Below are 27,470 nucleotides of genomic sequence, written 5' to 3' on the forward strand. Positions count from 1 at the left end.
TACCTAGGCAGGGCTCCTCTCCTGTCCCCAATAAATAGAGAATAAATACCCGGGAAGGGCTGCTTCCACCGAGTGCCCTCAACCCAGGCGGGGACCGGCATCCGGCGGCAGCCCCGTCTTCCCCTCTCCGAGCACACCTGAGCCCCCACCCCTCACCCCCAGTCTCCAAAGCAGCGCTCCCGTCCAGGTCCAGGCCACGGCACAGGCGTGCAGTCCATGCCCCCACAAGTGGGGCTCGCTCCCTCCCTGGGTCCTGGAGGTCTTGGGCCGTGGCCGCAGAGCAAGCAGACTTGCAGCTGAGTCTGGGGACTGTGTAGTTCTGGCCTGGCCCTGCCATCTTGCTGGGCCTGGTGAGGCAGCTCAGTTCTCTGCGGTCTCGACCAGCACAGGTCCGAGTTCTGGATGCCGCCGCCGAGGCGCACTATGTACAACCCACCAATAAATACTGTCTTTGACGGGGCAGGGTGTGTATAGAATATAGATATTTTATATTTATATATATATATATCTTTTATATTAAAAGGGATGAGGGCTAGGCTGGCCCCTCGCAGGGCGCGGGCGGCTAGCCTCAGGTGTCCGGAGGATGGTGCCGGCGGCTCCGAGGCTTGTTCTGGTCCTGGGGCTCCGGAGGCCTGGGTGCCCCTGGGGCCTCCCTGGGGCTGGGAGGCACGTGACGCCAGTAACCCTGGCAGTACTGGTGGATGAGGCCCACTTCTGGCTGGGCCAGTAGCTGGGCCAGCTCCTGGTAAGGAGGCGTGGGGGGGCCTGCGCCGGGAGGCGGCGGGGCGCTCACAGCCAGTGACGGGAAGAGGGCGGCATGGACGGCTTCCCGGCCCAGCACGTGCAGCTGCACCCGCGCGACGACGTGCTTGAAGTTGTTCTCAGTGGCTGTGCAGGAGTAGAGGCCGCGGTCACCGAGCTGCAGGGCGCGAAGCAGCAAGCCCTGCTCCGTGCGCAGGAAGCGGTCCTCTGCGCGGATCTGCAGGGGCAGGGGGCGGGGCTCAGGGGCTGTAGGAGCCTCCCCCACCCCCACGCTGCCCTAGCACCACCAACAGCAGCCCACCCCGGGGGCCACTCCAGGCAGGGGCATCCAGCGGAGCGTCCATAAGCCAAGAAAACCCAGGTGAGGCATCCACATCGCAAGAGCTCCCGGGAGCACTAGGGGATGGACACAGGCTTCACTCCAGAAGGGACTCTCGGGAGGGGAGTGTGCACGCGCGCGCGCACTGCTCCTGAGCGCATGGGAGGGCAGTTCCACGCTCCACAGCCGACTCACAGCCTCGCTCTAAGCTGCAGCTGGTTCACGTGACAGTGCCATGGGGCGCGCATGCGCAATGTTCCTGCAGCCCGAGGCCTGTCTCACGGAGCGGTGAGTTCCGTGGAGGCAGGCGTCGGAACCAGGGCTGCCCACCTGGACTTTCTCTGTACAAGGTACTTCCACATCCGCGGGGCAGGGCTGTGGGGCAGCGGACTCACCTCTCGGCGCCGGTCGCCGGGATCTCGCTGGAAGAGCCACTTAACCGTGGCTTGGGGCGAGCGGGGCTGGCACTCCAGGAAGGTGGCACTGCCCACCACACCGTATTGCACCGACTCCACGGCATTCTTGTTGGCTGTGGAGCACAGGGGTTGCTGAGTGCGCAAAACAGGACCGCCCCAGGCAGTCTGCTGGCTGGAAGGGGATGGGGGCTCACAGAGGCAGGGAAGCCACTTCCCAAGGGGGCGGCCAGGGACAGCCTGGCTTCAAAACCCTAGGGCCACTCACTCCCCACCAGCTGTCTGAGAATCGGAGCTGACGGGGGCCCTGTGCGCAGCTCCCTGGGCCTGGCGGGCTGTGCCGCGTAGGGGACACCAGCGCACTCACCATTGGAGTTGAACCCCCGGCACTGCCTGATGGGATTCCCATGCCGCACGTCCTGCCGGCGGCTCCGCCTGGGGAGGACAGCTCCTGACACAGTGCTCCCAGGGCGCTTGCCCCCCACCCAGGTCTCAGTACCCTCCAGATTTCAGTACCCTGCCCAGGGTAGCCGCCACACCCCAGGACAGGGTCTAGAACTCCCCAGGGTCTGAAGGCCTGTACCTCTTGGAGGATGCTGTGTAGCGGGAGCAGGCCTGGCCATCCCAGGCGCAGTAGGGGTCCCGGGCGAGGCAGCAGTCGGCACAGGCAGCCCCATAGGCCTGGCAGCGGTGCAGGCTCAGGTGTGTGACGCCCACGGCTGAGGCCACGTAGAGTTGTTGCTGGGGGTGAGGCAGGGACCTGTCAGCTCCCACCCCACAGCCAGTCCTCAGCAGCTCCTCCTCCTCCTCGTTCCAGGTCTCAGTTTCCCCGTCCTTGAAGCAGATGCCACGGCCACCCCTGCCCGCCTAGCCACTCACCCTCTTGGAAGAGATGGTCATGGTCTTAACAGGTGCTGGGTCCTGGAAGGAGACAGAGGTCAACAAGGGAGCCCCTCCCTGCTCTGGCCTGGGGGTTGGAGGCCAGGGGCGGGGAGTGGCGAGGGCCCTGGTGGGGAAGACAGGACTGGGCGGCACCACACCCACCTTGAAGACCTCCACCTCCTCCAGCATGAGCTCTTCCACCTCCTGGTCGTCCTTGGGCAGCACGATGACCTTCTGCACTGTCCCGCGGTCTGGAACGGGCCGGGCAGGGCCTCAGTGGGGCTGGGGATGCTGGGGAAGAGGCACCAGCCTCAGCCCCTTCCCTACCAGGGCCCAGGCCCCCTCCCCCGAAGGGGGTGGAGCCACGCCGTGCCCAGGTTGAAGGGTTGGGCTGCCCCCAACCCAGACTCTCATTCGGGGCCCTGCTGAGCCGGGGACGGTCCCCTGTGTGGGGGCTGGCGGGACTGGGGAAAGGTGCACTTTTGTGGGAGTGCACACACAAGCCTGCGTGTCAGTACTTGGGCCGGTGTAGCCCGCAGGGGTCTGCCATCTGTCTCCACCCCTTTCCTGCCACGCAGGGGTCCCAGGTGCCCAGGGCCCCCACCCTCCTGGGTCCCTGAAGATGGCGATGGCAACAGGGTTCTCCCACCCCTAGTCTGTTGTTCCCACATAGGGAGAAGGCTCCAAAGGATAAAGTGACCAGACTGGACCTTGACGAGCTGTTTTACCCCCTAGTAGCACCCCTACCCCGGGGGCCCAGTGTGGGAAGGGCCGCGAGCAGCAGTGGGTACCTGTGCCCAGGAAAAGCACCTCATAGCGCCCGTCGGCCGCATCCACCTGGTCCACCGCGACAGTGGTGAGTCGGTAGGGTGCCCCCGTGCGGACCACCAGGGGCCGGCGCTGCAGAGGGTACACGGCCTGGTACATGAGGGGGTGGCTGCGCATGAAGTTGATGACTTCGTCAGGGTAGTCCTTGGTGGACTTCATGGACGGGGTGAAGGTTCCGCCAGGACACTGTAGGTGGGGGATGGGCATCAGCCACGCTGCCTGGGCCTCAGGAGGCCTCCACAGGGCCTGTCCCCAGTACCTCGCCCTGTTGTTCTCCTGCTCCCGGCCCTACACCTGCCCTCTTTGCAGGCCCTGCTCTGGCCAAGGTCTCATCTCACAGGACCACATCCCCAGCCCCTTGACCTGGGGGCAGCTTCTGGCAGAAGGGACCTCATCTGCCATTGGCACCCACTCATGAGCCTCTTCCTGTCTGGTGGCCCCTCCAGGTTCGCCCTGTCCTGCCCACACAGCTGACCACAGGCCCAGAGCGCCCCTCACACACCGGGCAGCCCCCGACCCGTGCTCTCTGTCCAGGCTTAGCCTGCTGAGTGCCCCTCCACCCTGACTTGAAGCTCCCCTCTGTGGGCATCACCCCTGACTCCTGTGGGCCCGTTTCTGCTTAGACACCTGCAGCAGCCCAGGTCACTGCAGGATACAGCAAACGCCTCCTGTCGCTGTAGAGACCACGCTGGCCTGGCCCTGCCTGCTGCTGGCCACTGAGCTGCCTCCTGCCTCTGCCCTCTGCCTCTGAGCTCCCTAACAGGGCTTGCCTCTGGGGGGCAGCCCTGTGCACCTTGCTGGTCCCTTCCTGGTTTGCCCCATGCCTTGGGTGAATGGTGTACAGTCTACCCCACAACTGTCCATGAGCTCCAGGATGGGTGGTCCAAGCCTGCCAAGGGCCTGACCCTGACCGAGCCTCGCAGGAGGAGAGGACATGGAGGGGCGGGCCGAGGGGTCCGTACCGTGCCAGGCCGGGGGTAAGGCATCTTCCCCGAGAAGGGCATCCACTGGTAGTTGGGGCCCTCCTTGTGGGCAAAGGGCCCGTTGAAGACCATGCGGATGTCAGCCATGGAGTAGACACAGACAGCAGAGCCGCGGAACACGGAGCTGCGGGCAGCAGGCTGGTGCTGGAGGGGCAGACCCTGGCCCAGGGCTCCTCCCGGACCCCGACCCCCACCAGCTCCACGGCTCTCCCCCAGGCGGGTGCATCCCAACCAGCGACCCCAGCCTCACCCTGAGGAGGTGAAGACGGCGTAGATGACTGGGTTCCTCACGTCCTGAGTCTGCTGGACAAACACGTCCTCTGGGGACGGAGGGGGAAGGTACCGGGAGGGCGCCTTAGGCAGGGGCTGGCGGAGGGGCCCAGGCCGCCCGGCCGCCCCGCCTCCGCAGCTGGGCACTCACGCAGTTCGTCGAAGTGCGTCTCGATGCCATCCTCGCCCGGCACGGAGCAGACGAGCCGCGCCTTCAGGAACGTGCTCCACTTGTTCACCAGGCAGCAGTGGCCGCCGTCGTCATTCTGGGGCGGGTGCAGGGGCCGAGTCAGAGCAGTGCCCTCCCCGCCGGCCCCGCGCCGGGCACCGGCCGCCAAGGCCTACCAGGCAGATGCGCCCGATGCGGGCGTACACGGCGGGGTTCTGCGGCGCCTCTGCCGACCGCTCGCGGAAGAAGAAGTACAGCTTGTCGTCGTTGCGCTCGGCGCTGTCGGGGATGAGCTCCGCGTGGATGAAGGCGGGGTCTGCGGGGGGCGTGGAGGGGGCGCTGCGTGAGCCGCCCCTCCCCATGCGGCGCCCAGCCTGGCCAGAAACTGCCCCTCGCCCAGTCCCACACGCCGCGGGCTGAGCTCACCATTGAGCCACCGGGAGTTGTACTGATCCGTACGCATGGCCGTCTGCTTTCCCAGCGTGCGGAAGATGGCCGCGTCCGTGCCCATAAAATCGATGTACACGCCGGCGTAGAGCTCCTCGTCTGCGGGTGGGCCGGGGTGAGTTGGGGGCCCGCCTGCCCCCACTCTCCACCCCGCCAGGCGCACTATTCTCAGGGTCGTGCAGGCGGATGCTGGGCAGAAGCTGCCCCCGCAGGGCTAACTTCAGGCCCCTAAGCCGAGGTGGCTGAAGGCGGCGTGAGGAGGAAGAGGCGCCCGCCCACCGGGGAGGGTCTTCTTGCACAGAGAGCGCGGGGGTGAACCCCCCTCCCTGGCACGGAGCATCACAGAATGCAGTGAGCCAATTAGAAGGAACGGACTGTGTCTGTGACCTCTTAAGTTGTTATCTTTGCTTTAATACAGTTTATCTCATTGCAAGTTTACAGGATTTAACTTTTGGTAATAGCTGTGTTTAACAAGTGACTCACAAAATTCCGGGAACGGTAACCACTGAGCTGCCTCCAGCACCTCATGCCGTGTCTTCCCCATCAAACTCCCTGGTCTGGGCTCTGCCACTGGACTGGGACCTTCTCACTGGCCAAGAGGGGTGGGCAACATCTGCCCCCGCACCAGGGACCTTTCCCAGGCCTGCAGGTGCCACAGACTGCAGTGGGCGGCCAGGACACGGGCAGAGTTCATGGCAGAGGGAGGGGCTGGGGCAGGGGGCAGTAGCCCCCTGAGCCGGACACAGGGCCAGGACTCCCTGTTGATGCTTCCTTGTGGGCCTTGCCCAACCCCGCAGACACTGAGAATGTGGTAGGGGCCCCTGAGACCACCCTGGACAGACTCAGCTCAGCTTCTCTTCTGGTGAGCCTGTGCCACACTGTCCCGGGGAGCCAGATGGATGCTCCTACCACCCACATTCTGCTCCGCTGACCACGCCAGGCCCCAAGCTGCACCCCTCCCCTACCAGTGGGGCTCACGAGGGGCCTTGGGGACAGCGTGACCAGGCCCCCTTTCCCAGGACGGGGGGGGGCACTCACTGATGAGCGCTGAGGCCGTGTCCAGCTTGGGGTCGTACGGACACTTGCCCTTCCCTGATTCGAGGCGCTCAGGCTCCAGGTAGAAGATGTAATCCTGTGGGCAGAGCGGGGCTCAGCACCGCCCAGGCCACGCCCCCAGGCCGCAGCTAAGCCCTCAGGCTTCCAGGGCTCCCTGGGCTCCCTGGGTTCCAGCCACGTCTCTTGGGACAGGGCCGGGCTGGCTCAGGTAGATCCTGGGAATCAAGTCAGGGAGTGGGGTAGGGATGGGGAGACATGAGATGGGCATGGAGTGGGCTTGCAGGGGCTCAAGCCCCTCCATGGCAGCTGGCTTAGAGACTTGCCAGTGCCCCAGGGGACCACAGAGACACAGCTCTTTGACTTGTGACTTCCTGTCTGGGGCCAAGGACGGGCTGGAGATCTGGACAGGGCCGCAGGCACTGACTGGTCAAGGGACAAAAGTGCTGTCCTTTGCCATCAGGTCTGATCAGGCCAGAGAACTCTTGGGTTACTGTCCTCAGGCTTTGTGTCCAACAGGCAACCCCCCGCCCCAGTAGAGCCTCCAGGTTCCGCGCCTGCCCAAGGAGCCAGGATTTGAAGGTCCAGCCCAGATCACATGGAAGTCACAAAGCCCTTCATGTCTCCCAGCCCAGCACGAAAGATCCAGAACGGCTGGTGGAGACACTGGGACCAGGGGAGCATACAGGCCACAGGGAATGCCAGGGGAGAAGGAGGGAAAGGGGAGAGGAGAGGCAGAGGCAGGAGGAGGCGCAGCAGGTGGCAGGATGGTGATGGGCAGGTGCACACAGGCCCACTTCCAGTTACACTCTGCACACGTGACTCCCTGCACACACAGCTTGACACGCTTCGCTGCCAGCACACAGAACCCACTGCTCACACCCTGGACACACACACTCAGAATGGGAAGGACCCCGCTCGTCAGCACTCCCCACATCAGACACATACACTCTGTCATCCACCGGCAGCCCCTGCCCTCCTGCCCGCCCCTGCCCAGCCCCTTCCAACCAGACCCTGATTGTAATGAGTGGCCAGACACCGCCCCAGGGGGAGAGAGCCCCAGCATGCGAGTGTGCAGGACCCCTGAGGTGTCCACCGCCTGCCCCATGGGCAGCAGGGAGCCCAGACCCCTGGGAGTAGGGAGGGTGTCAGACGGCCCACGCATGCCATGCACCCGCTCTGGGTGCTGGGGAAGGTGTGGCCAAGTGCGTGATGGTGTGTGCTCTGAGGGCGGAGGCACGGCTGTCCCCGGGTTCCTGTATTCCCCACCTGGTGGCGTCATGACTCCTGCCTGCAGGGGTCACACGGGCTGACGGGAGTCCAACAGGGGATGCCGTCAGAGCCTGAGGACGCTGCAGGTACAGGGTGGAACGGAGTGGGGACACCGAGGCAGGCAGCCCCGGTCAGGCTGGCCCAGGCTGAGTTCAGCTCGGGGGCCGTGCTGCCTGGGATGAGGCCCACCTGGCGTGGGGGTGTGGGCGTCGGGCGGAGGGTGCCATCCGTGGCTCTGCTGCCGCGGCCTCTGGCCACCTGCGTCTGGGTCCACGGCGTGGCCTGGGAAGACGAGGAATAGAGGTCAGAGCTGGGGGTGGCAGGGGCTGGGGGAGCGGGCTCGGGCTGCCAGCCTCTCACACCACACGAGCCAGGGACACACGGGAGCACACAGACCCCCAGGGTGCATGTGTGCACCTATGCAGCAACACGTAACACATGGCTTGGCACCTGCCTGCACACACGTGCCCCTCTGTCCAGTCGCTCTCACACGTGCCCTACAAGGTCACACGGCTCACACACGTACCCACATGGATATGGAAAAGGGCAGAAGCAGGCAGGGGGCAGAGCTGGGACAGGGGTAGCTCCCCCAACCCCCTAGACCTAGGGGAGGAAGGCGGCTCTCCCCCAGGCCACCTGGCGGAAGCTGACCCAGGCGTCCAGCTCCTGACGCTGAGGCCCCCGCCAGGCCGCAGGGGCACGGTCCACACAGGCAGAGCCCAGGGAGCTGTCGCCATGCACGCAGAGAGTGCTCACTGCGTGCCAGGCACAGCGCTAAGGAGCCTTAGCTCAGTGCCTCCTCCTCACCGACCTGTGAGAAAGGCAGCCATTAGCCCCATTTTCAGAAACCGAGGCTCAGAGAGGTGAATGGAGTCACTCACCCAAGGTCACAGGGCTCTGAAGTGGCAGGGCTGGGGCTCGAGCCCATCCTCCCATCAGCACCCTGGAAGGCAGCCCCGGAGGGGCCAGCAGAGGGCCAGGGTGGGCCTGGCTTACCTGGGCACGACGGCCCCGATTCACATAGGTGCACATGGGGTTGTAGGCGCCCGTCCCACACACATACAGATGAGTTCGGTTCCAGGGCTGGATGAGCCTGACGAAGTTCCCGCACTCCCCCTGGCGCCGGAGGGAAAGCCGTGTGGGCGCCCAGGTACCTGCCGGGCGCCATTCCCCTCTGGGTTAACCCCCACCCTGGCCTGGACCTGGGGGAGCCCACTGCACTCACGTTGCCATCCTTGCCTGACAGCACGCACTCCTCAATGCGCTGTGGGGAGGCCGCCCAATGGATCTGCCAGAGAAGGGGTCAGAGGGGGCCGCCTGTTGGACGGGCTATGGCCTCAGGCCCCCGACCCCAGACCCACATCTGGGTCAGTGCTTACAATGAGGGGCTCACGGTTGATGTCGTGCAGGTCCAGGGACAGCACGTAGTCCTTGCTGCCCACGTACATGCGGTCGTGGTCCTCGTCCTTGAGCAGGATCCGGTAGTCAGTGGTGTTGAGCAGGAAGTTAAAGAAGTGGGCAGTGCCTGTGGCCTTCAGCTCTGTGGGCGGAAGGCAGTGCAGTAGGCAGCCCTGTCAGGAGACCATCCCACCACACCGCGTGGACAGAGCAGAGACGGGGCCGGAGAGTCCCTCCCGACTCCGGCCACGCAGCTGCCTGAAACCTCCAGCACCGAGGGTCCCGCTCAGGCTGAGGGGGAAGCGGGGCAGGCCGGCAGCCAACGCTAAGCCCCGGATTCCTAGGCAGCCCTAGCCGGCCCCTGGGTCCTAGTGAGAGCAGTGGGTGTGGGCCAGGGTGTGTGATGGCGTTAGGGTCTTCGCCCAGGTCGGGGCTGATGCTCCCAGGCACAGAGAGGGGCCGAAGAGTTAGCGAGCTGGTGGGGGTGGGGCAGCTTGCAGACACTGGCATGGAGCCTGGACGCCCTGTCCTCACCCGGCTGCCCACTAGACACAAGGTACAGCTGGCAAAACAGCAAGGTCCCCGCCTGCTCCACAGCAGGGTAGGCAGGACGCCGGAAGGCCTGCTGGAGCCGCGCTGCCTCGCAGACCTCCGGCCGCCCGGCCCCACACAGCCCAGCTCTCACTCGGGCCACCTGTGGGAAGAAGGCACTGTCCCTCTACCGAGACCCCAGGGCCCGGGACGGAGTCCGGCAGCCTTGGTCCTCCTGCCTGCAGGATGCTAGGGAAAGAAAGTTCTCCCTCCTGGAACAGAGGACAGGAGGCCACTCGGCCAACGCCAGACAGAGGACTAGGGTAAGCCTGGGAGCCGCCTCTGGGGGAGCTGAGGGCACCCCTTGGCAAGCCCCTCCCCGCCAGCCCTGGCTATTTTCAGCTCAGCCGGCGAGGGAACACTCATGAAGGTGGTGAACACTCACAGGCCTGGGGCCCTAACGAAGGTCCTCTCCCCTCCCCACAGCTGGCAACCCATTTCACAGGTGGAGCAAGGAAGGCGGAGGCGGGGCCGGGCCCGAGACATCTGGAGAGGAGAACAACTGGGACCGGAGGAGGCCCTGGGCACAGCCTGGAGGTGGGAGCAGCAGGTGGCCTCATCCCATCAGCCAGAGTCACCCTCCACTCAGGACAGCTGTCCTACACTGGCCTGGCTGATCCTGACTCCTGCTGGTGTGCTGGGGACCCTGGACGGACTGAGGGGCCTTCCCTGAGAGCGGCTTAGGTCAGGAGCTCCAGAACATTCTGGGACACACATGTGGGGGAACTGAGGTGGGCCAGAGGCCAGGACGTGGGTCTGGTATCTGGCCATGGCCCTGAGGCATTGAGGGGCAAAGAAAAGCTTTGCTGTGTCCAGACCTACTGTGCAGCAACAAGGGAATACAGGTGATGACCTTGGCCAACCGCTGGGACGCAGGGACGCCAAGGGATCAAAGGGCCGAGCCCTGCCTGGCTATGGCCTCACCCGCCTGTCCGGCGGCGCCTTTGAAGTCCTGGGCAGGGCAGCCTGGGCACCTGTCCTGCACCTGTTGTTGGGCTACTCGGAGTCCCCCGCCTGGCCACCCAGCCATAGTGACAACAGGAAAGTAAACACTCCCCCACCCCCAGGGCTGGGAAGTGGCCAGAGAGGAAGTGGGGCTGCCAGCAGAGCCCCCCCAGCTGGGACAGCCCGCCAGGGGTTATTTATACCCTGGCTGGGGGCATGGCCTTGCCCGTGCCCTTACACATCCCCATGGGCTAGGGGCATTTTGAGGACAATGGCAGGGAGGGCAGAGGCTTCAGGGGACACTTTCACACATGGGCTCTTGGGGTGGGGGAAGCCCCTGGGGACTCAGCCAGCCACAGTCCCTCTCCTCCACCCTTGCCAAGCTGGGGGCCTCTATTATCCAGGATCCCCCGTCCTCCCCACCCGCTGTGCCCCAGTCCCTTCCTGCTCGCCAAGCCCCAGCACTGTGACACAGGCAGGGCTAATATCACTCAGCAGATAGGGAAACTGAGGCCTGGGTGGGGGCAGGAGACCAGCCATGGCCCTCTCGACCCTCTGCACAGCCTACACGATGCTGAGTAGATGTGGGTACAGAGGTAGCCTCTCACTCAGTCATTATGCACCTGCAGTGTACAAAGCCTTGTGCTCTCAACACCCAACTTACAGACGAGAACAGGCAGCCAGAGGGAAGTGACCTGTCAGAGTTCCTGTGGGGGCTCCACCAGGTCCACGGCTGAAGTGGAAGCCAGTCCTGGAGGTGGGGCTGCCTGCCAGGAGGGCCAGGCCGGAAGGTGACTTGTCCTCCCTCAGGGGCGCACATGACTCAGGACCCCAGGAACCCCTCCCGGTGGCCACGGGATATGGCGTCAAAGGCGCTGGTGTCACAGGACATGATGCTTCAGTCACTGTGGAAACTGGCGGGGGAGGGGAGTCCCCAGAAAGCAGGACAGTGCCGGGAATGCTGGGCTGTGGTTTGGGCAGTTGGCGGGGGCTTATGGCCCCAGCCAGGGTACTCAGTCTCTCTGCCCCGTTTCTAGAACAACTCGGGACCCTCCCAGGTAGGGGTCCTGCTCTGATCTCAGAGCAAGATTGAGAACCGAGCAGTCCCTTCATGGGCATCTCTGCCTTGGGGGGTGTGTGTGTGTGTGTGTGTGTGCGCGCGCGTGCATCTGCCTTGGGGTGTGTGTATGTGTGCATCTCTGCCTTGGGTGTGTGTGTGTGTGTGTGTGTGTGTGGTGAGTAGGATGGTGTCCCAAGCTCTTTCCTTCCAGATGTCACTGTCTCTTGGAGGATGTCCACCTCCCGCCCCGTTCCCATCCCGGTTACCATACTTCCGAAGGCTGGAGTAGGAAGCAGAGAGGGCTACGGGGCAGGAAGGGGCTTCCTGTTGAGTCAGCCCCCCACAACCTCCCGCTCTAGCATGTCCCTGCTCCAACCCCAACCCACGGGAGCAGGGCAAAATCCCAAATCATTCATCCACACTGCCCTATGGCAGGTCACAGGGTAGAAGGAGGAACTGGTGTCCCTCTCCCCAAGCCCCCTCGGGACAAAGGAACTGGGGGCTTTCATCCCTCCCAGATGCCTGGGTCAGAGCAGGGGGTGGCCGAGCGGTCCTGAGTCCTCTATGTGACACCTGCAGTGTCAGCAGGGGCCACATCCTGCTGGGCCCCAGCTCCCCGAAGGGACAGGGACTTGGGCCAGAAGGGCCTGGGGGCCTGAAGTGGCCTCAGTGAGTGACCCAGCCGGGTCGTGTCCTCAGGCCAGGCCCAGCCCTGAGAGCCAGCGTGCCAGCCCTCCCCCACTGCCATGCAATACTGAGGTGGGGGAGCGCTGCGGGTATCCGGAGAGGGATGTACCGGGGCGATGCCTGCTGGAAGGGCTCCCCGCCCCCACCCTCTCACCCGGGCTGGGCATGGCGCGGGTGGGACGACATCCGGGAAGGATTTTCCCATCACCGGGAAGGAAGAGCCTTTTCTGGCATCGGACACCTCATTTCCGCAGCCGGCCCCAGCCTGTAGGCCTCTCCCGTGGCCACTGGACACTCAAGGTCCTGGCCCAGAATGGCCTGGCCCAGGTCCAGGGACAGGACCATGCTCCGCACACGCGGGCTGCGTGCTGTGGGGTCTCTGTCTCCTCATCTCCAGGAAGCAGCTGGTGATGCCTACTTGAAAGGAGGCAGCAGACGAGGGCAGGCCCTGCGGAGGCGTGTCCACAGCCCTCTGCCCCAGACCCCAGAGGCAGGCCCCACCCCCCGCTGCTGGTCTCCAGGACACGGGGCCTGCTGTGAGCCAGGCGGGGGCTGTTGCAAAAAGAGGGGTCTTGGGGCAGAGGTGGGCACCCCGCCCCCTTGGTTACAGCTCCACAAAGTGGCAGGCCCTGACTGACAGTGTCACCTCCCCCTGCAGTGCTGGGTGCTGGAGGTGATGGACAGGTCCCTACCGCCTAGCTCTGACCTCTGACCTTGCGTGGGCTAGCACAGCCCTAATCCCCTGGCTGAGGAGAAACAGGGTTGGGGGTGTGTTCGGGGGGGGGGTACGTCTGGGTTTCTGTCGGTGCTTCCACCACTGAAAGGATGGCCCCACCTGAGGTTTAGGAGGGAAACTGAAGCAGACAAGGATGCAGTGGCAATGACAGCAAGAGTGGCTGGGCCCAGGAGCCTCTATTGGCACTCCTATGGGCTCTAGGGAGGGAGGGCCCCTTGCCTCTCTCTCACTCCCCCAAAGCTGTGAGGGGCCCCAGAGGAAGGCCCAGGGGCTGGACTGGCCCTCTGGCTCCTGGCCTAATCCTCTTTTAATGAGCGGCCAGCCGGAAGGCCTCAACCCCTGGACACAGCCTTGCAACCCTGGGAGCCCCAGTCAGGCTGAGCTGGGGGCAGGGTGGCCCGAAGCCCTCGCAGGCACCCTGCCCCTACTCAGCAACCCCCCCACTCTCCTCGCAGTGCCAAGATCTCCACCAGTGACCAGGCCATCCCAACCGAGGCTTGCCTGTGCACACACTGGCACGGGCCCTCGCTGGCACTGGCCACTTGTCCAAGCCCAGGCCCATGTCACTGCTGACCCAGGCCCTTCCTCGTCTGAGTGTTTTGGAAGGGAACCCCAAGAAGCCCAGCCCAGGTTGTTGCCTGGACTTGAGCCATCCCCTCCTGGGAGTAGCTCGGGCTCCTGTGCCTTCCTAAAGCCTTCTATCTGTCCCCAGCCCCGTCCCGGGCCAGACATCCCAGACTGCAGACCCAGCGGCCTTCCCAGGCGCACGTACACTGCCGCTGCCCCCCCAGGCAGGTGAGCCAGGTCGGTGCCAACAAAACCAATTACAGCCGCTCTTACCCAATTAGCAACTAATTATGGCCTCGTAGTCCATTCAACATAATTAACATGTAAATGACTCCACATGTTTATATTCAATAACTGCTCCGATTGAATGTAATTTAAATGTCTGAACTGGGGACCCAGTTACCGTATTTCACCACCTAGAACTGCACTTCCTGGGAAGTGTCAACTCCTGGTGGGGGGAGGCGGGGGGTGCAGGGGCCACTGGTGCAGGGTGCGGATAGGGATGGCCACAACCCTGCGTCCCTAGCACACCTATCCCAGGGGCGCAGGCAGGCGGTGAGGTCTGAAAGTCCCCCAGCAGGACACTGAAGATGGGAAATCCTCTGGACCGAGGGGCCCTTCTTAAGGCTGCTGTAAACATCCCGGCTATTCAGTAAACAGCGCGCTGGCCACGGAAGGGCCGCCCAGCTGGGCTGATGCTCGGCTGCACACTCCCTCCGGGTTTAGGGGCTGGGGGCTGAGGCTGGGAGGGCCAGCCACACTGTTCCCACGCCCGTTCCGCCCCACTGCCCACCTGCTCCACCCCAGGGAGGACAGGCCAGGGGGCTCGGCTCATCCCAGGACCAGAAAAAAGGCAGAGGGGAAGGAGCAGCAAGGCTCCTCCTGACACACGGTCCAGCGCACAACCACAGGCCTACAGCTCGTGCCCCCCCCCCCCCCGCCACAAGGACACCCCGGGGCTCTCGACCTGTCCCAGCAGCTGGGCGGCCCGCCGGCCTAGATGCTCCCACGGGGCCTGGTGGTTCTAGACGGGGGCCAGCAGGTCCCACAGTTGCCTGACAGAGCACACGGCTGGGGAGATCCACCAGCCAGGCAGGGGTCAGAGCCCAGCTCAGCGTGGGCAGGGCCCCTGGGCAGGGGTGGGAGGAAGTGACTGCCCAGCACGCAGATCACACAGGAATGTGCCCAGGCAGGGCGAGGGGGGAGGACGAGGAGAGGCCGCAGCGATGCCTCTCTCAGGTGGGGAGAGGGAAAAGCCATTCAGCCTGTGCCTCCAGCTCCCAGGCCCACAGCCCAGCCCTCCTCCCGCATTCCAGCCTGGCCCGGAAACCCCTCACTCCTGCTTCCACCACCTCCTCCTCCCCGGGACTGCAAAAGACAACAAACTCTCCATGGTTCATTTACTCCGATAAATCACCCAGACAGACAGGCCAGGACAGAGGACAGGCTGGTGGGTGTCAAGACCCTCCCCCTGCCCTGGGCCCAGCCCCCACCTCGGGACCCTGCAGCCCTTCACATCCCCCACCCAGAGACTCCCAGGATGTCCCAGTCTTAGCCCCTCCACAACACTCTGATGGGGAAGGGCCCAAGGCCTGCTCAGCGTCAGCCTTGGAGGACGCACTGAGCCAGGTCCGGAGCCCTAGGGAAGGCAACAGGTACTCCGTGCAGGCCCAGAGCGGACAGGAAGCCCCGGGCCGAGGCCCCCTCCCCCTGGAGAGCCACAGACCCCCAGCTAACTGCTGCTCTGCCAACGGCCACGTATGCCCCATGGGCAGCAGCTCTGGCTGGCCAGCAGATACACGAAGCAGTGGCCTCTGCCCGCGGAGCCCCCAGGTGGGAAGCCATGGCTGAGCGGTAGTGGGAGCCGAGGAGGCAGGGTCAGGAGGAGAAGCCAGCAGCGTTGTGTGTGTAGAGGGGCATCTAGAGTGAGGGCTCCAGGCCCCAGAGGCTCCCTGGGCCCCAGAGGGGCCTGTTGCTCTGGGACTGTGCCCGCCCCAGTGCGAATGCCACACGGCCAGCTCCCTGAGCCCCATCCCCTCTGGCACCCACTGCCCAGATGCCATCTTTGCTGGGTTGGGACCAAGGGTCAGGGTCCAGAGCCCAAAAGGCTTCCTCTCTCCCCCAGGGCACCCCAGCAGCCTGGGGGGGCTGCTGCAGGCCTGCCAAGCTCAGGCTCCCACGTGAGCTGGGCTTTGGATTCAGACTGAAGACTTCTGGCATCCAGGCCTCTGGCAAAGCCCTCTTGCTATTTCTAAGAAAAATGCAGCAGGAATCCTCTCGGCCTCTCCAAAGGCTCCCTGGAGGCAGGCTGATTCCCCGGACAGTGCCAGGCCAGGCCAGGCCAGCGTGGGCTCTGCCCAGCTGATGCCCAGGTGGGCAGCCCGGGTCAGGCAGCCCCAGCTGCCATGGCCAGAACAGCACCCCGAGGGCTCACCGCAGTGGACCGTGTGCCTCCACAAGCTGGGGCTTTATCTCGGGGGAGCCACTTCAAGGCATCCACTTCCCTCCGAGTGCGCGTCTACTGCTGGAATTTTTCCACGATCCGTATTTAGTATCTCTGCCGTGAGACAAAAGAGCTTAAAGCCACAGGGAGCTGCATGGCACGCACCCTGCCTCTCCCTGCCTCTCCCTGCTCTCACACTGTCCTTCCCTGTGGGAGATGCAGCCTCTTCCACGAAGCCCACCAGATGCCCAGGGTCAGAATTCTGCTCTGAGCCCACTCAACCCACCCAACAGGACACAGGCGCCTTCCTGCCTTTTCCAAACCCCATCTCCCTAACTGAAGGTAAGAATCCTGGAGAGGGAGACAGGGCATACAGGACCCCTGGTTGGGGGGTGCTCTGACCTGCCCCCACCCCATCCACACAGCCCCAGGTTCCTGAGACTTCCTTGGCCGGTGGACAGTTTTTACACAGCTCATCCTCCCAGCAACACCATGAGGCCAGCCCCATTCTCATCCCAGCCTTCCTGGAGGCACTGGGGACACAGACCAATCTACATCTTCCCTACCTGGGGTAGCCACAGCCAGGACACAAGCGCACAGTCCAAGCCCTCAGGACGGGACGCGGCTTCTGTGGGGCCGCTGCTGCAGGAAAGCAGGGCTCAGAGAGGCTAAGCCACTTCTCTGAGGTCACAGATCAGCATGTGTCTGCCTCAGAGGCAGGCGACTCCACCATCACCCCCGCTGCATCACCAACGCCAGTGCTCCACTCTGCCCTCGGTGCGTAGCTGCAGGGCCCTCGGGAGTCAGGCTCCAGGTGCCTGCTGCAGCCCCGCAGCCACCTCCGAAGGAGTCGAGGGTCGGAGCAGCACACACAGGTGCAGACAGCTGAGAGTCCACTCGGTGGCCTGCTGCCTCCCAAGCCACAGGCTGGAAGATGCCCTGCGGGCTGGGGTGAGATTTCTATCTTGGCGGTTTCTCTTTAAATTCTTTACGATTACAAAGCAGCCGGGGCTGCCAAGGAACATGATTTACTCCTTGAGCATGCACCAGCTCCTCGCTTAGTGCCAAGGGAGGCTGGAGCCAGGGAGGGGGGTGGGCGCCATGCCAGGGAAGCAGAGACCAGGCCTGTGCTGTGGAGGCCCAGCCAGTGGCGGCCTCATCCAAAGCTTGGCTGGACCTCGAAGGGCCACAGCTGAAGGCCCAGCCCCCGGCCCGGCTGACTCAGGCTTGGCCTCAGCAGGTTCTCGAGCGAGTACAAGGACCCCGTCTCTACTCTGCAAGGGCCAGTTCCCGGCCAGATCGGGGACAGGCAGCCCCCAGGACGCGGCCCCTCCCAAGTAAGGCAGTTCGCGTTTCCAGGAAAGCTGAGATCCCCGATGCAGGGACCTGGGCTGGAGTTCACGCTTTGGTCTTCCTTCCTGCCTCGCCTGCCCGTCCTGGAACACCCACCCCTCCCAGGCTGCCTAGCTCCAAAACCCACTGTGCTGTCAAGGGCCTCCGGCGCCTGCTCAGCCCCTCCTGTCACCCCTGGCCTCAGTCCTCCCAGGCCTCCTCCCCGGTTTGTCCCCCACTCGTTTGTGTGCCAGGCCTAAACTGGCTGGCCAGATGGCCCTGGGGACCAGTGCTGCACCCCGGCCTGCTGAAGGCACCTCCACCTCAGGCCATACTCGCCATCCCCATGGGGAACGGGAATGAGCCGCGAACCTCCAACCTCCTGGTTTTCAAACTTTGGTCCTCTGTGGCCACAGGCAAACGCTGTGAGTGGTGCCTCTGCTCTGGGCCAGGAGCTGGAGCCCCCCAGGCTCACTGGCCAGGCCGAGGTAGAAAGGGCAGGGAGTGTCACGCACCCTTCCCCATGGAGCAAGCAGGCTGTGCCAGAGCCGACAGGGTCAGGCACCTTCCTCTTGGTTTTCCCATCCTTGAGGGGAGGGGGCTTCCAGAGGCCCCGCCCAGTACAAGAGCCGGCGTGATGGGGTCTGGATTCACAAGCTGGAAAAGACGCAGCAAGCACAGCAGCCTGCCCTGCTCAACCCCAGCCCCTTCCTGGGGACACGAGGCCGGGCACTGCAGGATCCAGAACTCTATCCCTGGCTCCGAGACAACCTATGCCTACAGCGCCACCAGCACTCTCGGTCCTGGGGCAGGCTGAGCATCGGCCAGGGCCAAGTTCACTCTCAGTCTGGCTGCTGCTGACCTGCGAACCTCCTTCCTCCCAGGAAACCCAGGCAGACCCTGCTCAGGCCTTACAGGAGGCTGCCTGCTTATCAGGGCGCCTGCTAGCATTTCGGCTGCTCTCACCGTTCCTGACCTCCCCTGGCAAGGTGACCTCCTGCCCTGGCTACCTGCTCCTGCCTCGGTTTCCCCAGGAGTCCAACCACCTCATGTCATCACAAGACCTCCCTCTCCAGCCAGACACCTCTTGGCCCCAAGTGCTGGCCACAGCCAGTCCAGGCAGCAACGGCACGTCGGGGGCAGCTTCCTGGGAATAAGGAAACACTCCCCACGCTGAACAAAAGAGCTGGCAGGGCCCTTGCACTCCCAGCCACTGCCCGCGCGGTGGGAGGTGCCCCAGGGCCCAGGTCAGCTCAGGGTAGGAGAAGGAAGCACTTTTCCTCCCTGGGAGAAAGGGACCCCCACCCCAGGCGTGGGTGGGTGTGGGGGAGGGGGCCTTGCTGTCCAGGCCCCCCAGGCCCACGCGGTCAGCTCTCCAGAGCCAGGAAACAATGAACACACACTGCCTGCTCCCAGAAATCTCCCCTGCTTGAGCCTCCCTCTGCTTGACCTTGGCCGTGCTGCAGTTGAACGCTCAGGAGAGGGGCCACAGGAGCCCCCCATGGCCTGAACCCTGAGTCCCCACACACTGCCCCAGCTGGGGGCCTGGCCAGGGTGCCTAGGCGGATGGGCGGGCAACAAGCCCAAGCCTGGCCCAGTTCCTGCTTTTGTTCTTTTATCTGCCCCGGGCGGTGTGGCCCCTGATGCCAGCACCTCCGGCCTGGCCCTACACAGGCCAGAACTGGCACTCCCAGCTACACAGGACCCAGGCTGGACCCGAGCCTGAGGCCGGAGCTGGCAGCTGCTATATCCATCCAAGGCACAGATGGAGAAACTGAGGCTGGAGCCCAAGTAACCAGCAGTGCTCCTGAGGGTTACCCTCTCTGTGTCCCTCAGGTGTACCCGGGAGGAGAGAGCCTCTTCCCGGCCCTGGGCCTGGCTTCTCTGGACGCTGGTCTCCACCCTCACTCTGGTGAAAGCCTATTGCTCACGGAGGGCCACTTCGTGTCCATGACCCGGCTGAGACAGGCCAGCCTCTGGGACATGCAGGGCCCAGCACCCATCTTTCCAGCCAGCCTGACTGCTCGGTGCCTAGTCTTGAGTACTCAGCACAGCACTGGGTGTCAATCAGAGCGACCCCTGAGGCCAGGTTGGGGGGGGTCATTCACAGCAGGGGAACTTCCTGTGTGCAATGCTGCAAAGCCCACAGGGGCGGCCCCCGGCGGCCTACAGCTCCACCCTGGCCGGACCGCTGCGGGCAGCACCCCAGGCTGGCTGCCAGTGAGCTCGGGCGGCTTTTACTCACCACGGGTGTCGGCTTCAGAGCTAATTGAGAGGGAATCGACCGAGGCGCTGAGGGCGCCAGCAAGGCCAGGACACCAGGGTTCTATTTCTGGCCTCGCCTCTGCCTTCTATCTGCCCTTGGCCCTGCCCTTGCCGGGGCCTCAGTTTCTCTCTCTGGGAAACAAGAACAAAAGCCTTTGCCCTTTGCCCTCTGCCCTCTGTCCCTGGAGGTCCAAGGCAGTTTAAAAGGGGCCCACAGAGGGATCTGCCTGTGCCTCAGCTCCCTGCACCCTTGCATGGATGATCGCAAACAGACCCACAGCCGGCACGGACCCGCCATGCCCCCTGCCAGCACCCTAGGCTGCTGGGAGCGGGGGAGGAGAGGGGGAACACTGGCCCTGCAAGATGTATTCACGGAAGGGTGGTGGTAGCAGCAGAATGAAGTCTCGCCTGCCCACGCTTCCCCAGCCCCAGCCACGAGCTCTTCTCACACCCGGGCCCCGCAGAGGCCTCCTTCCAGGCCAGTCCCTCGGAATCCCAGAAGTGGAGGTGATGAGCCTTCACCACCCACTCCTCTCATCAGTCGCGGGTGAGGGGACATGGTAGGGCCGGGGCTGAGCCTCATCCCAGCCTGAGGCAGGAAAGGTCGGCGCAGCCTTTCACCCCAGTCCAGCGGCGGTCTGGAAATCTGGCCGGCCAGGCCTGAGGCGGCCCCACCCAGGGCAGCAGGCTGGACCGCGTTACCTCCAGCCAGAGCAGGCCAGGGCTGATAACTCAGCAGTGGCCACTGTCCCTTACCCCAGGCCTGCAGTGGGCCGTTCTGACCACATGTACCCCAGCCCGGGGAGGTGGCCAGTGAGCGAGCCACCTGTCCACCTGGCTGTGTGTGCCTGCATAGCGAGTTAAGTGGATAGAGCTGGGGACAGGCCTCTCTGCCGACCCCAACCCACCGCTGGAATCCTCCTGGTGGCCCCTAGGCAAAGTGCTCGCTGGGATGCCGGCAGCTCTGGCACCTTGGTGGCGGCCAAGCCAGTCGCGGCCAGCAGGGTCCTCCCACGGGAAGGCTCCTCAGCCCTCAGCCCAGCAGAGCAGGCTCCAGTATGCCTAACTGCCTGATCCTCCGCCCCAGGGACCGGCCAGGGCACCAGACACAAGGCAGTGGCGAGAAAGGGCCTCGGCTAACATGGGTTTGGCAGGAGTGACTTGCCCATCTCCCTGGTGAATGCAGAGAGAGAGAGAGGGAGAGAGAGAGGGACATCCTGCAGGCTGAGCACCGGCCCAGACTCGGGACCCTTCACCCTTCGCCCAAACGCTGCCGCGGCCCAGCAGCCAGCCTTCCCCAGCACAGAATCACCTCCTGCCCGGCCCCCCCGCCCCCCCCACGCCCAGGGCCGCCCACGCAGCAGTGCGACTCTCCTCGTGCTTGGGCCCTGACCTCGCGCCTCTCTCCTGTGCCCAGGAACAGGTGACATCTGGGAGAAAGCGAGGCAGCCTCTTACCTCTGAAGGAGAGCCGGACTCGGGGCGTGGCCGGGAGGTAGTCCTGGGTGGGGGCGGCTGGCCAGGCCCCGGCAAGTAGGAAAGCCCAGAGGAGGAGGCCAGCGACAGGCATCGTGGGAGGGGCCTGGGGCCCAGGAAGCAGGCGTGGCTCTCTGGACACCTAGGGGGCCGAGAAGGAAGTGTGAGGTGGGGTGGGGGAGTCCGCCTTACCAGTTTCCTTTCTTCCACGTCTGCCCTAGGTGCCTCGGTTTTCCCACCTGAACATAAAGGTGCCTACACCCCCGCCTGGGGTCACAAATGCCCAGTGCACAAACAGCATGGATTTTTTTTTTCTTTAAAGATTTATGTACTTATTTGAAAGGCAGCACAGTTCACTCGCAAATGACTGCAACAGCCATGGCTGAGCCAGGCCAGGCAAAGCCAGGAGCCAGGACTCTATCCGGGTCTCCCACGTGTGTGGCGGGGACCCAAGTTCTTAGACCATCACCTGCTGCCCTCCCAGGCAGCATGAGCGAGGTCAGAAGCCGAGCAGCCAGGACTGAACCGGCACCCTGACGTGGGATGCGGCCCACACGCCCCACCCCCTTCTACCTGCCTTTGTCAGGAGGTCTCTCCACGGGCCTGAGGGCTGGGTAACGGCGGGCAGCCTGGGGTCACCAGAGCTCACAGAGGCAGCTGGAGCTCAAACCCTAACCTGGAGGGTTCTGAAGCCCTCCCACAGGGCCCCATTCCAGCTGCCGGATCCGCGGCCCCGGCCTGTGCCGGTTCCTGGCATGCTCTGCCCCTGCACACACTCCCAGCAAAATGGGCCGCGGCTCCTCTCTCCCACCGCTAGGAATGGCAGAGGACATGGGCTCTATCCCCACCTGCTCCAGCTAAAGCCCTTCCCCCATGCAAGGAGATCTGGGCCTGATTATTGGGGCAGAGAAGAGGCATGGGAAAAGGTGTGTGTGTGTGTGTGTGTGTGTGTGTATGTGTATGTGTGGAAACAACACATGCAAACAGCCAGGAGCAGAAGAGAGACAGCATCAGTCAGGATGGGGAAGCAGAGAACAGGAGAGTTCACTTTTACCAAAATCAAAGCAGGACAGACCCAAGTTAGACAAGCAGAAGGACTTCCCGCAGGGAAACGTTCCAGCTCTACCTCTAGGGGGAGCTACAATGGCCAGAGGTCCTGGGGCAGGGTCTGCACCAGCTGCATTGTCCCCTTCAGAGTCCCTCCACAGCGCCAGCAGGTCCAAGTTTCAATACTGTGTTTTTCAAATATTGACTCCCCAGGCAGGCTGGCTGTTGGGTAAACGCAGCCCAGCACCAGTTGTCGGAACATATTGCTCCCTCCCGGCATAAAACTGCGCCAATTCCTACCCCCCACCCGGATGCACTGGGAGTGGGGGCTTCCCCAGTGACAACGCGGGCCCCATACCCAAGTCGGCCCGATCTGTCCTCTGCTCCCACAGGGAACATTCCTGGGCTTCCGGGGTCGGGGTGTGGAGTACTGAGACCTGTGACCCGCTGCCTGGGCTGCCCTGGCTCTCCATCTGCATCAGGCCCCCTGGACAGACCTGAGGCCCTCCCTCCAGCCACTGCCCTGAGCCCTCACCCTCTGCAACCACTGGAGCGTGGTTCCTCAGGCAGGAAGTGCGCAACTTCAGCCCCCGATGGGTACACCCTCTCCTGAGCACCTGCCACATCCCCTCTGTTCCCTCTGAGATCCCCCACCACAGGTGCCCCACCCCCCACCCCAGAAGCCGGCCGGGGGAGGGGCAGATAGGCCAGGGCATGGCGGGCTCCGACAAGGGGACATGTGGGAGAAAGGGCTGTGCTGCCACCCTCGCCCTCGGGGCACTCCTGGGAGGCCCCCACGGGATGGCTGTGCACACACACACGTCCACACGTGCATGCCCACACACGCCTCACAAGCATGAGTTTGCTCAAGAACTTGACCTGCTGGAGGGGTGGGGCTCAGGCGAGCCGGGGGACAGCTTCTTGGTTTGGGGCGGGCAAGGTGCAGACTGAGTCCCTCAAAGAGCTGAAGCTCATGCCAACCCGCCCCGGCCACCCTGCTCCCACCACCTCATTTTCCCTGTCCACTTTCTTGGTGACAAGGTCAGGGTCATCACGCACAGCACCAGGGCCGCCCAAGGTAGGCAGAAGGTGGGGGCCTTGCTCCTGGGCCCCAGCAGGGATCTCCCATAATACTCTGGCTCTTTATAGAGGCAAGCAGGGGATGCTCAAGTCGGCTGGGGCCTCAGGCCCAAGTGCAGGCCCTCTCTTGGGCAGCTAGCGGGGTTGGGTGAGGAGGAGAGGGAAGGGAGAAGAGGAAAGCAGGACAGAGGGAGAGCGGGAGGGGATTTCTACCATCCCTTCTCCTCTGCCAACCCCTGGGCGCCTTCCATTCATCCCCAGTCCCAGAGAGCCCCCAGTCAGACCAAGCCCAGGCTCCCAGGAGGAGCAGCCACCGCCACCTGGGAGCCCACCAGGAGGAGAGAAGAGAAAGGAGGGAAGGAAGGCAGGCGGGAGGGAGCCAGGGAGGGAGGCAGGCGGAGGGAGGAGAGAGGGAGGAGAGAGGGAGGGACGGAGGAGAGAGCTGGAACAAAGAAACGAGGCGCTGGGGCTGGCAAGGGGTGCAGGGAAGGGGCGGCCAGAGGAAGGGGTCCGGAGGCACCTGGGGGCGGGCCGGGGGCCAGGTGGCCGAATTGGCCAGCACGAAGCAGACCTCCGAGGCTTAGAGCGCGTCGGGGGTGCGCAGCCTGCCTCAGGGAACGGAGGCTGGCTCCCCGGAGCTGAGAACTGTCAGGGCGGAAGGGAGGCAGGAGCAGGGGCTGTGGGTGAGCACGGGGGAGAAATTATGCCCAGAACCCCATCCCAGCCTTCAGACACCCCCCCCAGAGCTCCGTCCTGGCTTCTCGGCTTCCCCCTCCCCCCACACCTCATGGACCAGGAAGCAGAGCCACCCCAGCATAGCTGGGACTGAAACCCCCCTTTGTGGCCAGGGTTTCCCAGTCAAGGTCACCTGGGCCTGGCTCCATTCCCCCCCAAGGTATGCAGAGCAGCGGGGGCTGAGGCAGGGCTGCCTGCCTTCCCTGCGGCCCCCACCTCCGCACTTCCGGGCCTGGCTCCTCTAGCAGAGGGGGCGCAGCAGGGGGAGGCGAGCTGGTCCTCCCGGGCCTAGACACCATACCCCAGGGTCCAGGCACACCCTGGGTAGCCTGGGAAGAGGCCTCTGCCCATCCGACCCCTGGGCCAGGACAAGGCTCCTAAGCCCTGGGTGGAGGTTCCCCATCTCCCCAACTAGGGCAAGAGCTGCTAGGAGACAATCCGGGTGAACTCAGGGAGACGAGGGTCCCCCCGCCGGGCCCAGCCCCAGGATGGCCACACACGGGTGCCCGCAGTTCGCAGCCTCCCCAGGCACTGAGGAGCTGAGGGGAACGGCTCCTCCGGAACCGGGAGTTACCCACCGAGCCAGGCTCCCCAGCCCCAGCGCGGGCCGACTCCTCTGGCCAGCGCTGCCCGGTCCACCTGGACACCTTCCCGGCCCGGCCCATCTGCTCAGGGCAAGCCCACTAAGCCCCTGCTGTCCTCTGCCCACTTCACCACTCCCCCAGTTGAAACCAGGGCTTGAGGGCAGGCTCTCCCAGCTCCCAACGGCCCCTAAGTCAGCCCGAAATCCAGGCAGGACTCTGCCGCAGAAGCAAACCTAGGGTAGTAGCTGGCGGGTCAGGGGGCTGGCACAATGCTGGGAGGGAAACCTGGCTGCTGGAGACCCCTGCGCCCTCACATGGGAGCTGCCAGCATAGCGTTCTGGTGGGCCAACAGGGTCTTCAGGTAGGGACACCGAGGCAGGACAGGCACTCCTGGGGAAGAGTGGCGCCTCAGGCATTGGCGGGAGAAGGAGCTCTGAACTCCAGCTGCAAGAGCCTGAGCCACAGGAGTGCATGCAAGCGCCCACCCACTCAGAACCTTGCGGGTAAAAAGTTGCTTTGCAGGCTGGTGACCCCGCAGGCCACAGCATCCAAACCCACGCATCCGCACGCTGCCCCAGACCTAAGTGGTCCGGGCTGCCCGGACAGGTACGAAGCCCACCCCAGTCCTGCAGCTCTCTTCCTCCACGGGCAGCTGGCTGGCTCGCCAAGCACCACTCCCCGGACACTTCTGCGGAGTTGCAGTGCCGCAGGTCCCAGAGGGGTCGCGGGGTGGCCCGGTCGCCTGCCCACTCCCTCGGGCTCCCCGTGCACTCACCTCTTCCGCGGCGGCGGGGCCTGAGCGCCCGGGCAGCGGCGGCGGCGGCAGAGCGGTTCCCACTGGGCCGACCGGCGCTAGAGGCCCCCCGGGGCCATGGCCCTGCCCGCGCCCTCTCGCTGCTGCGCCTCAGCTGGGATCGGCGCCGCAGCCGCGGCTTAACCGGTTCCGTGGGCTTCGGGCACGTCAGCAGCCGAGGCCCCGGGTCCCAGCCCGGGCCATGGGAAGGCTCAGGGGCGCTCGGGGCCGCCTCCCCCGGGGCGGGCTGCGGGCGCCCCCTGGCCGGCGCGCCGAGGGCGCATTCCCCGGCGCGGGGCGCGGGCGGTGGCGCGCGCTCGGCTCCGGGGCGCTGCGCTCGGCTCGGCCCGGCGGCGCTGCGCTCGCCTGGCTGCTGGACTGGGGGCCGGGCGGCCTCGCTGAGGCGCACGGTTCCTCGCGGCGCGCCCCGGCCCTACGCTGCGCTCGAGGTTCGCTGGACCGCCGCGGCTCGCTCGCTAGCTGCTCTGGTCTCGCGGCCGCCGGCGGGACGGGGCGCTTGGAGCCGCGCGGGGAGCGCCCGCAATTGGCCGCCCGTGGGCGACATTTGCATAGCGCGGCCCCGCCCCGCCCGGCCCGCCCGGCCCCACCCCCGGGGCGGGACCCGCCCGGCCACCGCCCCGCCCTCGCTCCACCTGTCCGCGGGCTGGGCTCGGGGTTCCCTGGCTGTGGGCGACCCGCGCCGGGGGAGACTGAGCTGCGCCCCGCATCCCCGCCCCCGCCTGGCGGGCGGCGCCCCCGCCCCGCCCTGGCTTTGTCTCTCCGTGGATACACCGCGTACATCGCGCCTGGTGTTTACCCGGGCACTCAACTCCCTGGCGAGAAGGGCGAGCACGCCGGGGAGCAAGGAGCCTGCGCTCACCTGCGCACCCCCTTTCGCGTCCTCCCTTCCCACTCGCCCTGGCCGCGTCCCTGGCACCGCGCTGAAGCCCCGCGCCTCAGGACCGGGGCCCTGTCCGGGCCGCTCAGCAGGTGGCGGTGCAGCCCCTGGGACGACACGGCTGGTACCGCTGGCACCAGGGCAGTCCAGCCACACGGTTCAGTCCAGCCTCCCAACGACTCCAGCTGGTCACCTCAGCCGCCAGCCCTGTTTCAAGCCAGCAGCTCCCCCAGACTCTCCCTTACCCCCAGAGAAGCCAGATGAGCTGGGACCTCCTCTCCTAAAAGGGACGTTTGTTTTCACACTGCCTGGTGATGACTCCAGGGCTCAGCAACTGCCAGAGACCTCCCTCGACCCCAGGCAGGCATTGTCTGCCCAAGCCAGTCCCTAAGGCCATGCCCTCACTAGCCAGGGCCCTGCACACCCAGCTGAAGTCCCCAGAGCCACTGGCCCTCTGTCCTCTCCTGGCTCACCTGCCTTCTCCCTTTCCACCCTCTTCCTCTCCTCCTTTGTCTTCCTGGCTAACAAGACCCCAGGAGAAGGCACTACTCCGTCTGTGAGCGTGGGGAGGGTGGGGCATTAGGGCCCCTGCAGAGGATCTCCTGACTCAGAACCTGGGACGTGGCTTGGGCTCGGCGTTTGAGGTGCGGAGACACCAGGGTGGTGACAGTGCCTGTGCCTCTCCCTGGCCACAGTGAGACTTTCAAACACCATGACCATCATCCTTCCTCGTCGCCACGCACGTGTGCCAGGGCCCACTGTACCACCATCACCAAGGCAGCTTAGGCCACCAGCCGGACAGTGCCGATACCACCCCCTCTGTGGTGTCGCCACCCCTCACATCGTGAGCATCGTCCAGGGCACCAAAGCAAGGACTGAGAGGACTCGCCAAAGCCTCCAGCTGCTGGGCTGGGGGGAAAGAGGCTTGTGGAGCTGTTCCCGGGCCTCCGCTCAGACCCACAGCGCTGTGGGTGACAGGAGGCAAGAGGGTGGCAGCAGGCCAAGAGCCCCAGAGCGGAGCCGAGCCATGTGGGGTGGCGCGCCAGTCCTCCTCCAGACAGGTTGAAGGCTGAGTAGTCAACATTGTTTTAAAACGTATATTGGCCGGTGCCGTGGCTCACTAGTCTAATCCTCTGCCTGTGGTGCCAGCACACCAGGTTCTAGTCCCGGTCGGGGCACCAGATTCTGTCCCAGTCACTCCTCTTCCAGGCCAGCTCTCTGCTGTGGCCCGGGGAAGGCAGTGGAGCGTGGCCCAAGTGCTTGGGCCCTGCACCCCATGGGAGACCAGGAGGAAGCACCTGGCTCCTGCCTTCAGATCAGCATGGTGCACTGGCCACAGCGGCCATTGGGGGGTGAACCAACAGAAAAGGAAGACCTCTCTCTCTGTCTCTCTCTCACTGTCCACTCTGCCTGTCAAAAAAAAAAAAAAAAAAATA

The 27,470-nt window shown here is 64.7% G+C and overlaps 1 protein-coding gene and 1 long non-coding RNA gene across 9 annotated transcripts; one reads left to right on the forward strand and one right to left on the reverse strand.

The window, feature by feature from the left end:
• Positions 1-465: 465 nt before the first annotated feature.
• On the reverse strand, positions 466-25,655 carry SEMA3F (semaphorin 3F). 8 transcript variants are annotated; one of them, XR_016214792.1, is made up of 19 exons: positions 25,119-25,629; positions 20,880-21,039; positions 8,778-8,938; positions 8,624-8,686; positions 8,395-8,514; positions 7,588-7,680; positions 6,112-6,205; positions 5,053-5,172; positions 4,803-4,942; positions 4,609-4,723; positions 4,438-4,507; positions 4,167-4,311; positions 3,187-3,390; positions 2,539-2,627; positions 2,374-2,415; positions 2,078-2,235; positions 1,862-1,929; positions 1,477-1,610; positions 466-979 (listed from the first exon to the last, which is right to left on the reverse strand). XR_016214792.1 is itself a non-coding variant. In XM_051851604.3 (19 exons), exons 2-19 carry the CDS (start codon positions 20,989-20,991, stop codon positions 569-571), a joined length of 2,358 nt encoding a protein of 785 aa, XP_051707564.3. In that variant the 5' UTR covers positions 20,992-21,039; positions 25,119-25,653; the 3' UTR covers positions 466-568. The 8 variants fall into 8 exon arrangements, 6 of the variants coding, with proteins under 6 accessions (XP_051707564.3, XP_051707566.3, XP_051707565.3 ...); XR_016214791.1 differs by having other exon boundaries at positions 2,539-2,667; positions 3,168-3,390; XM_051851604.3 differs by having other exon boundaries at positions 3,168-3,390; positions 25,119-25,653.
• LOC149124364 (uncharacterized) lies at positions 9,391-10,249 on the forward strand. The gene is made up of 2 exons (XR_016214805.1): positions 9,391-9,650; positions 9,814-10,249. It is a non-coding gene; the product is annotated as an uncharacterized LOC149124364 (long non-coding RNA).
• Positions 25,656-27,470: the final 1,815 nt, after the last annotated feature.

The sequence above is a fragment of the Oryctolagus cuniculus genome, chromosome 10 (genome assembly GCF_051225735.1).
Source record: "Oryctolagus cuniculus isolate XC-2025 breed Fujian yellow rabbit chromosome 10, ASM5122573v1, whole genome shotgun sequence".
Classification (NCBI taxonomy): Eukaryota; Metazoa; Chordata; class Mammalia; order Lagomorpha; family Leporidae; genus Oryctolagus; species Oryctolagus cuniculus.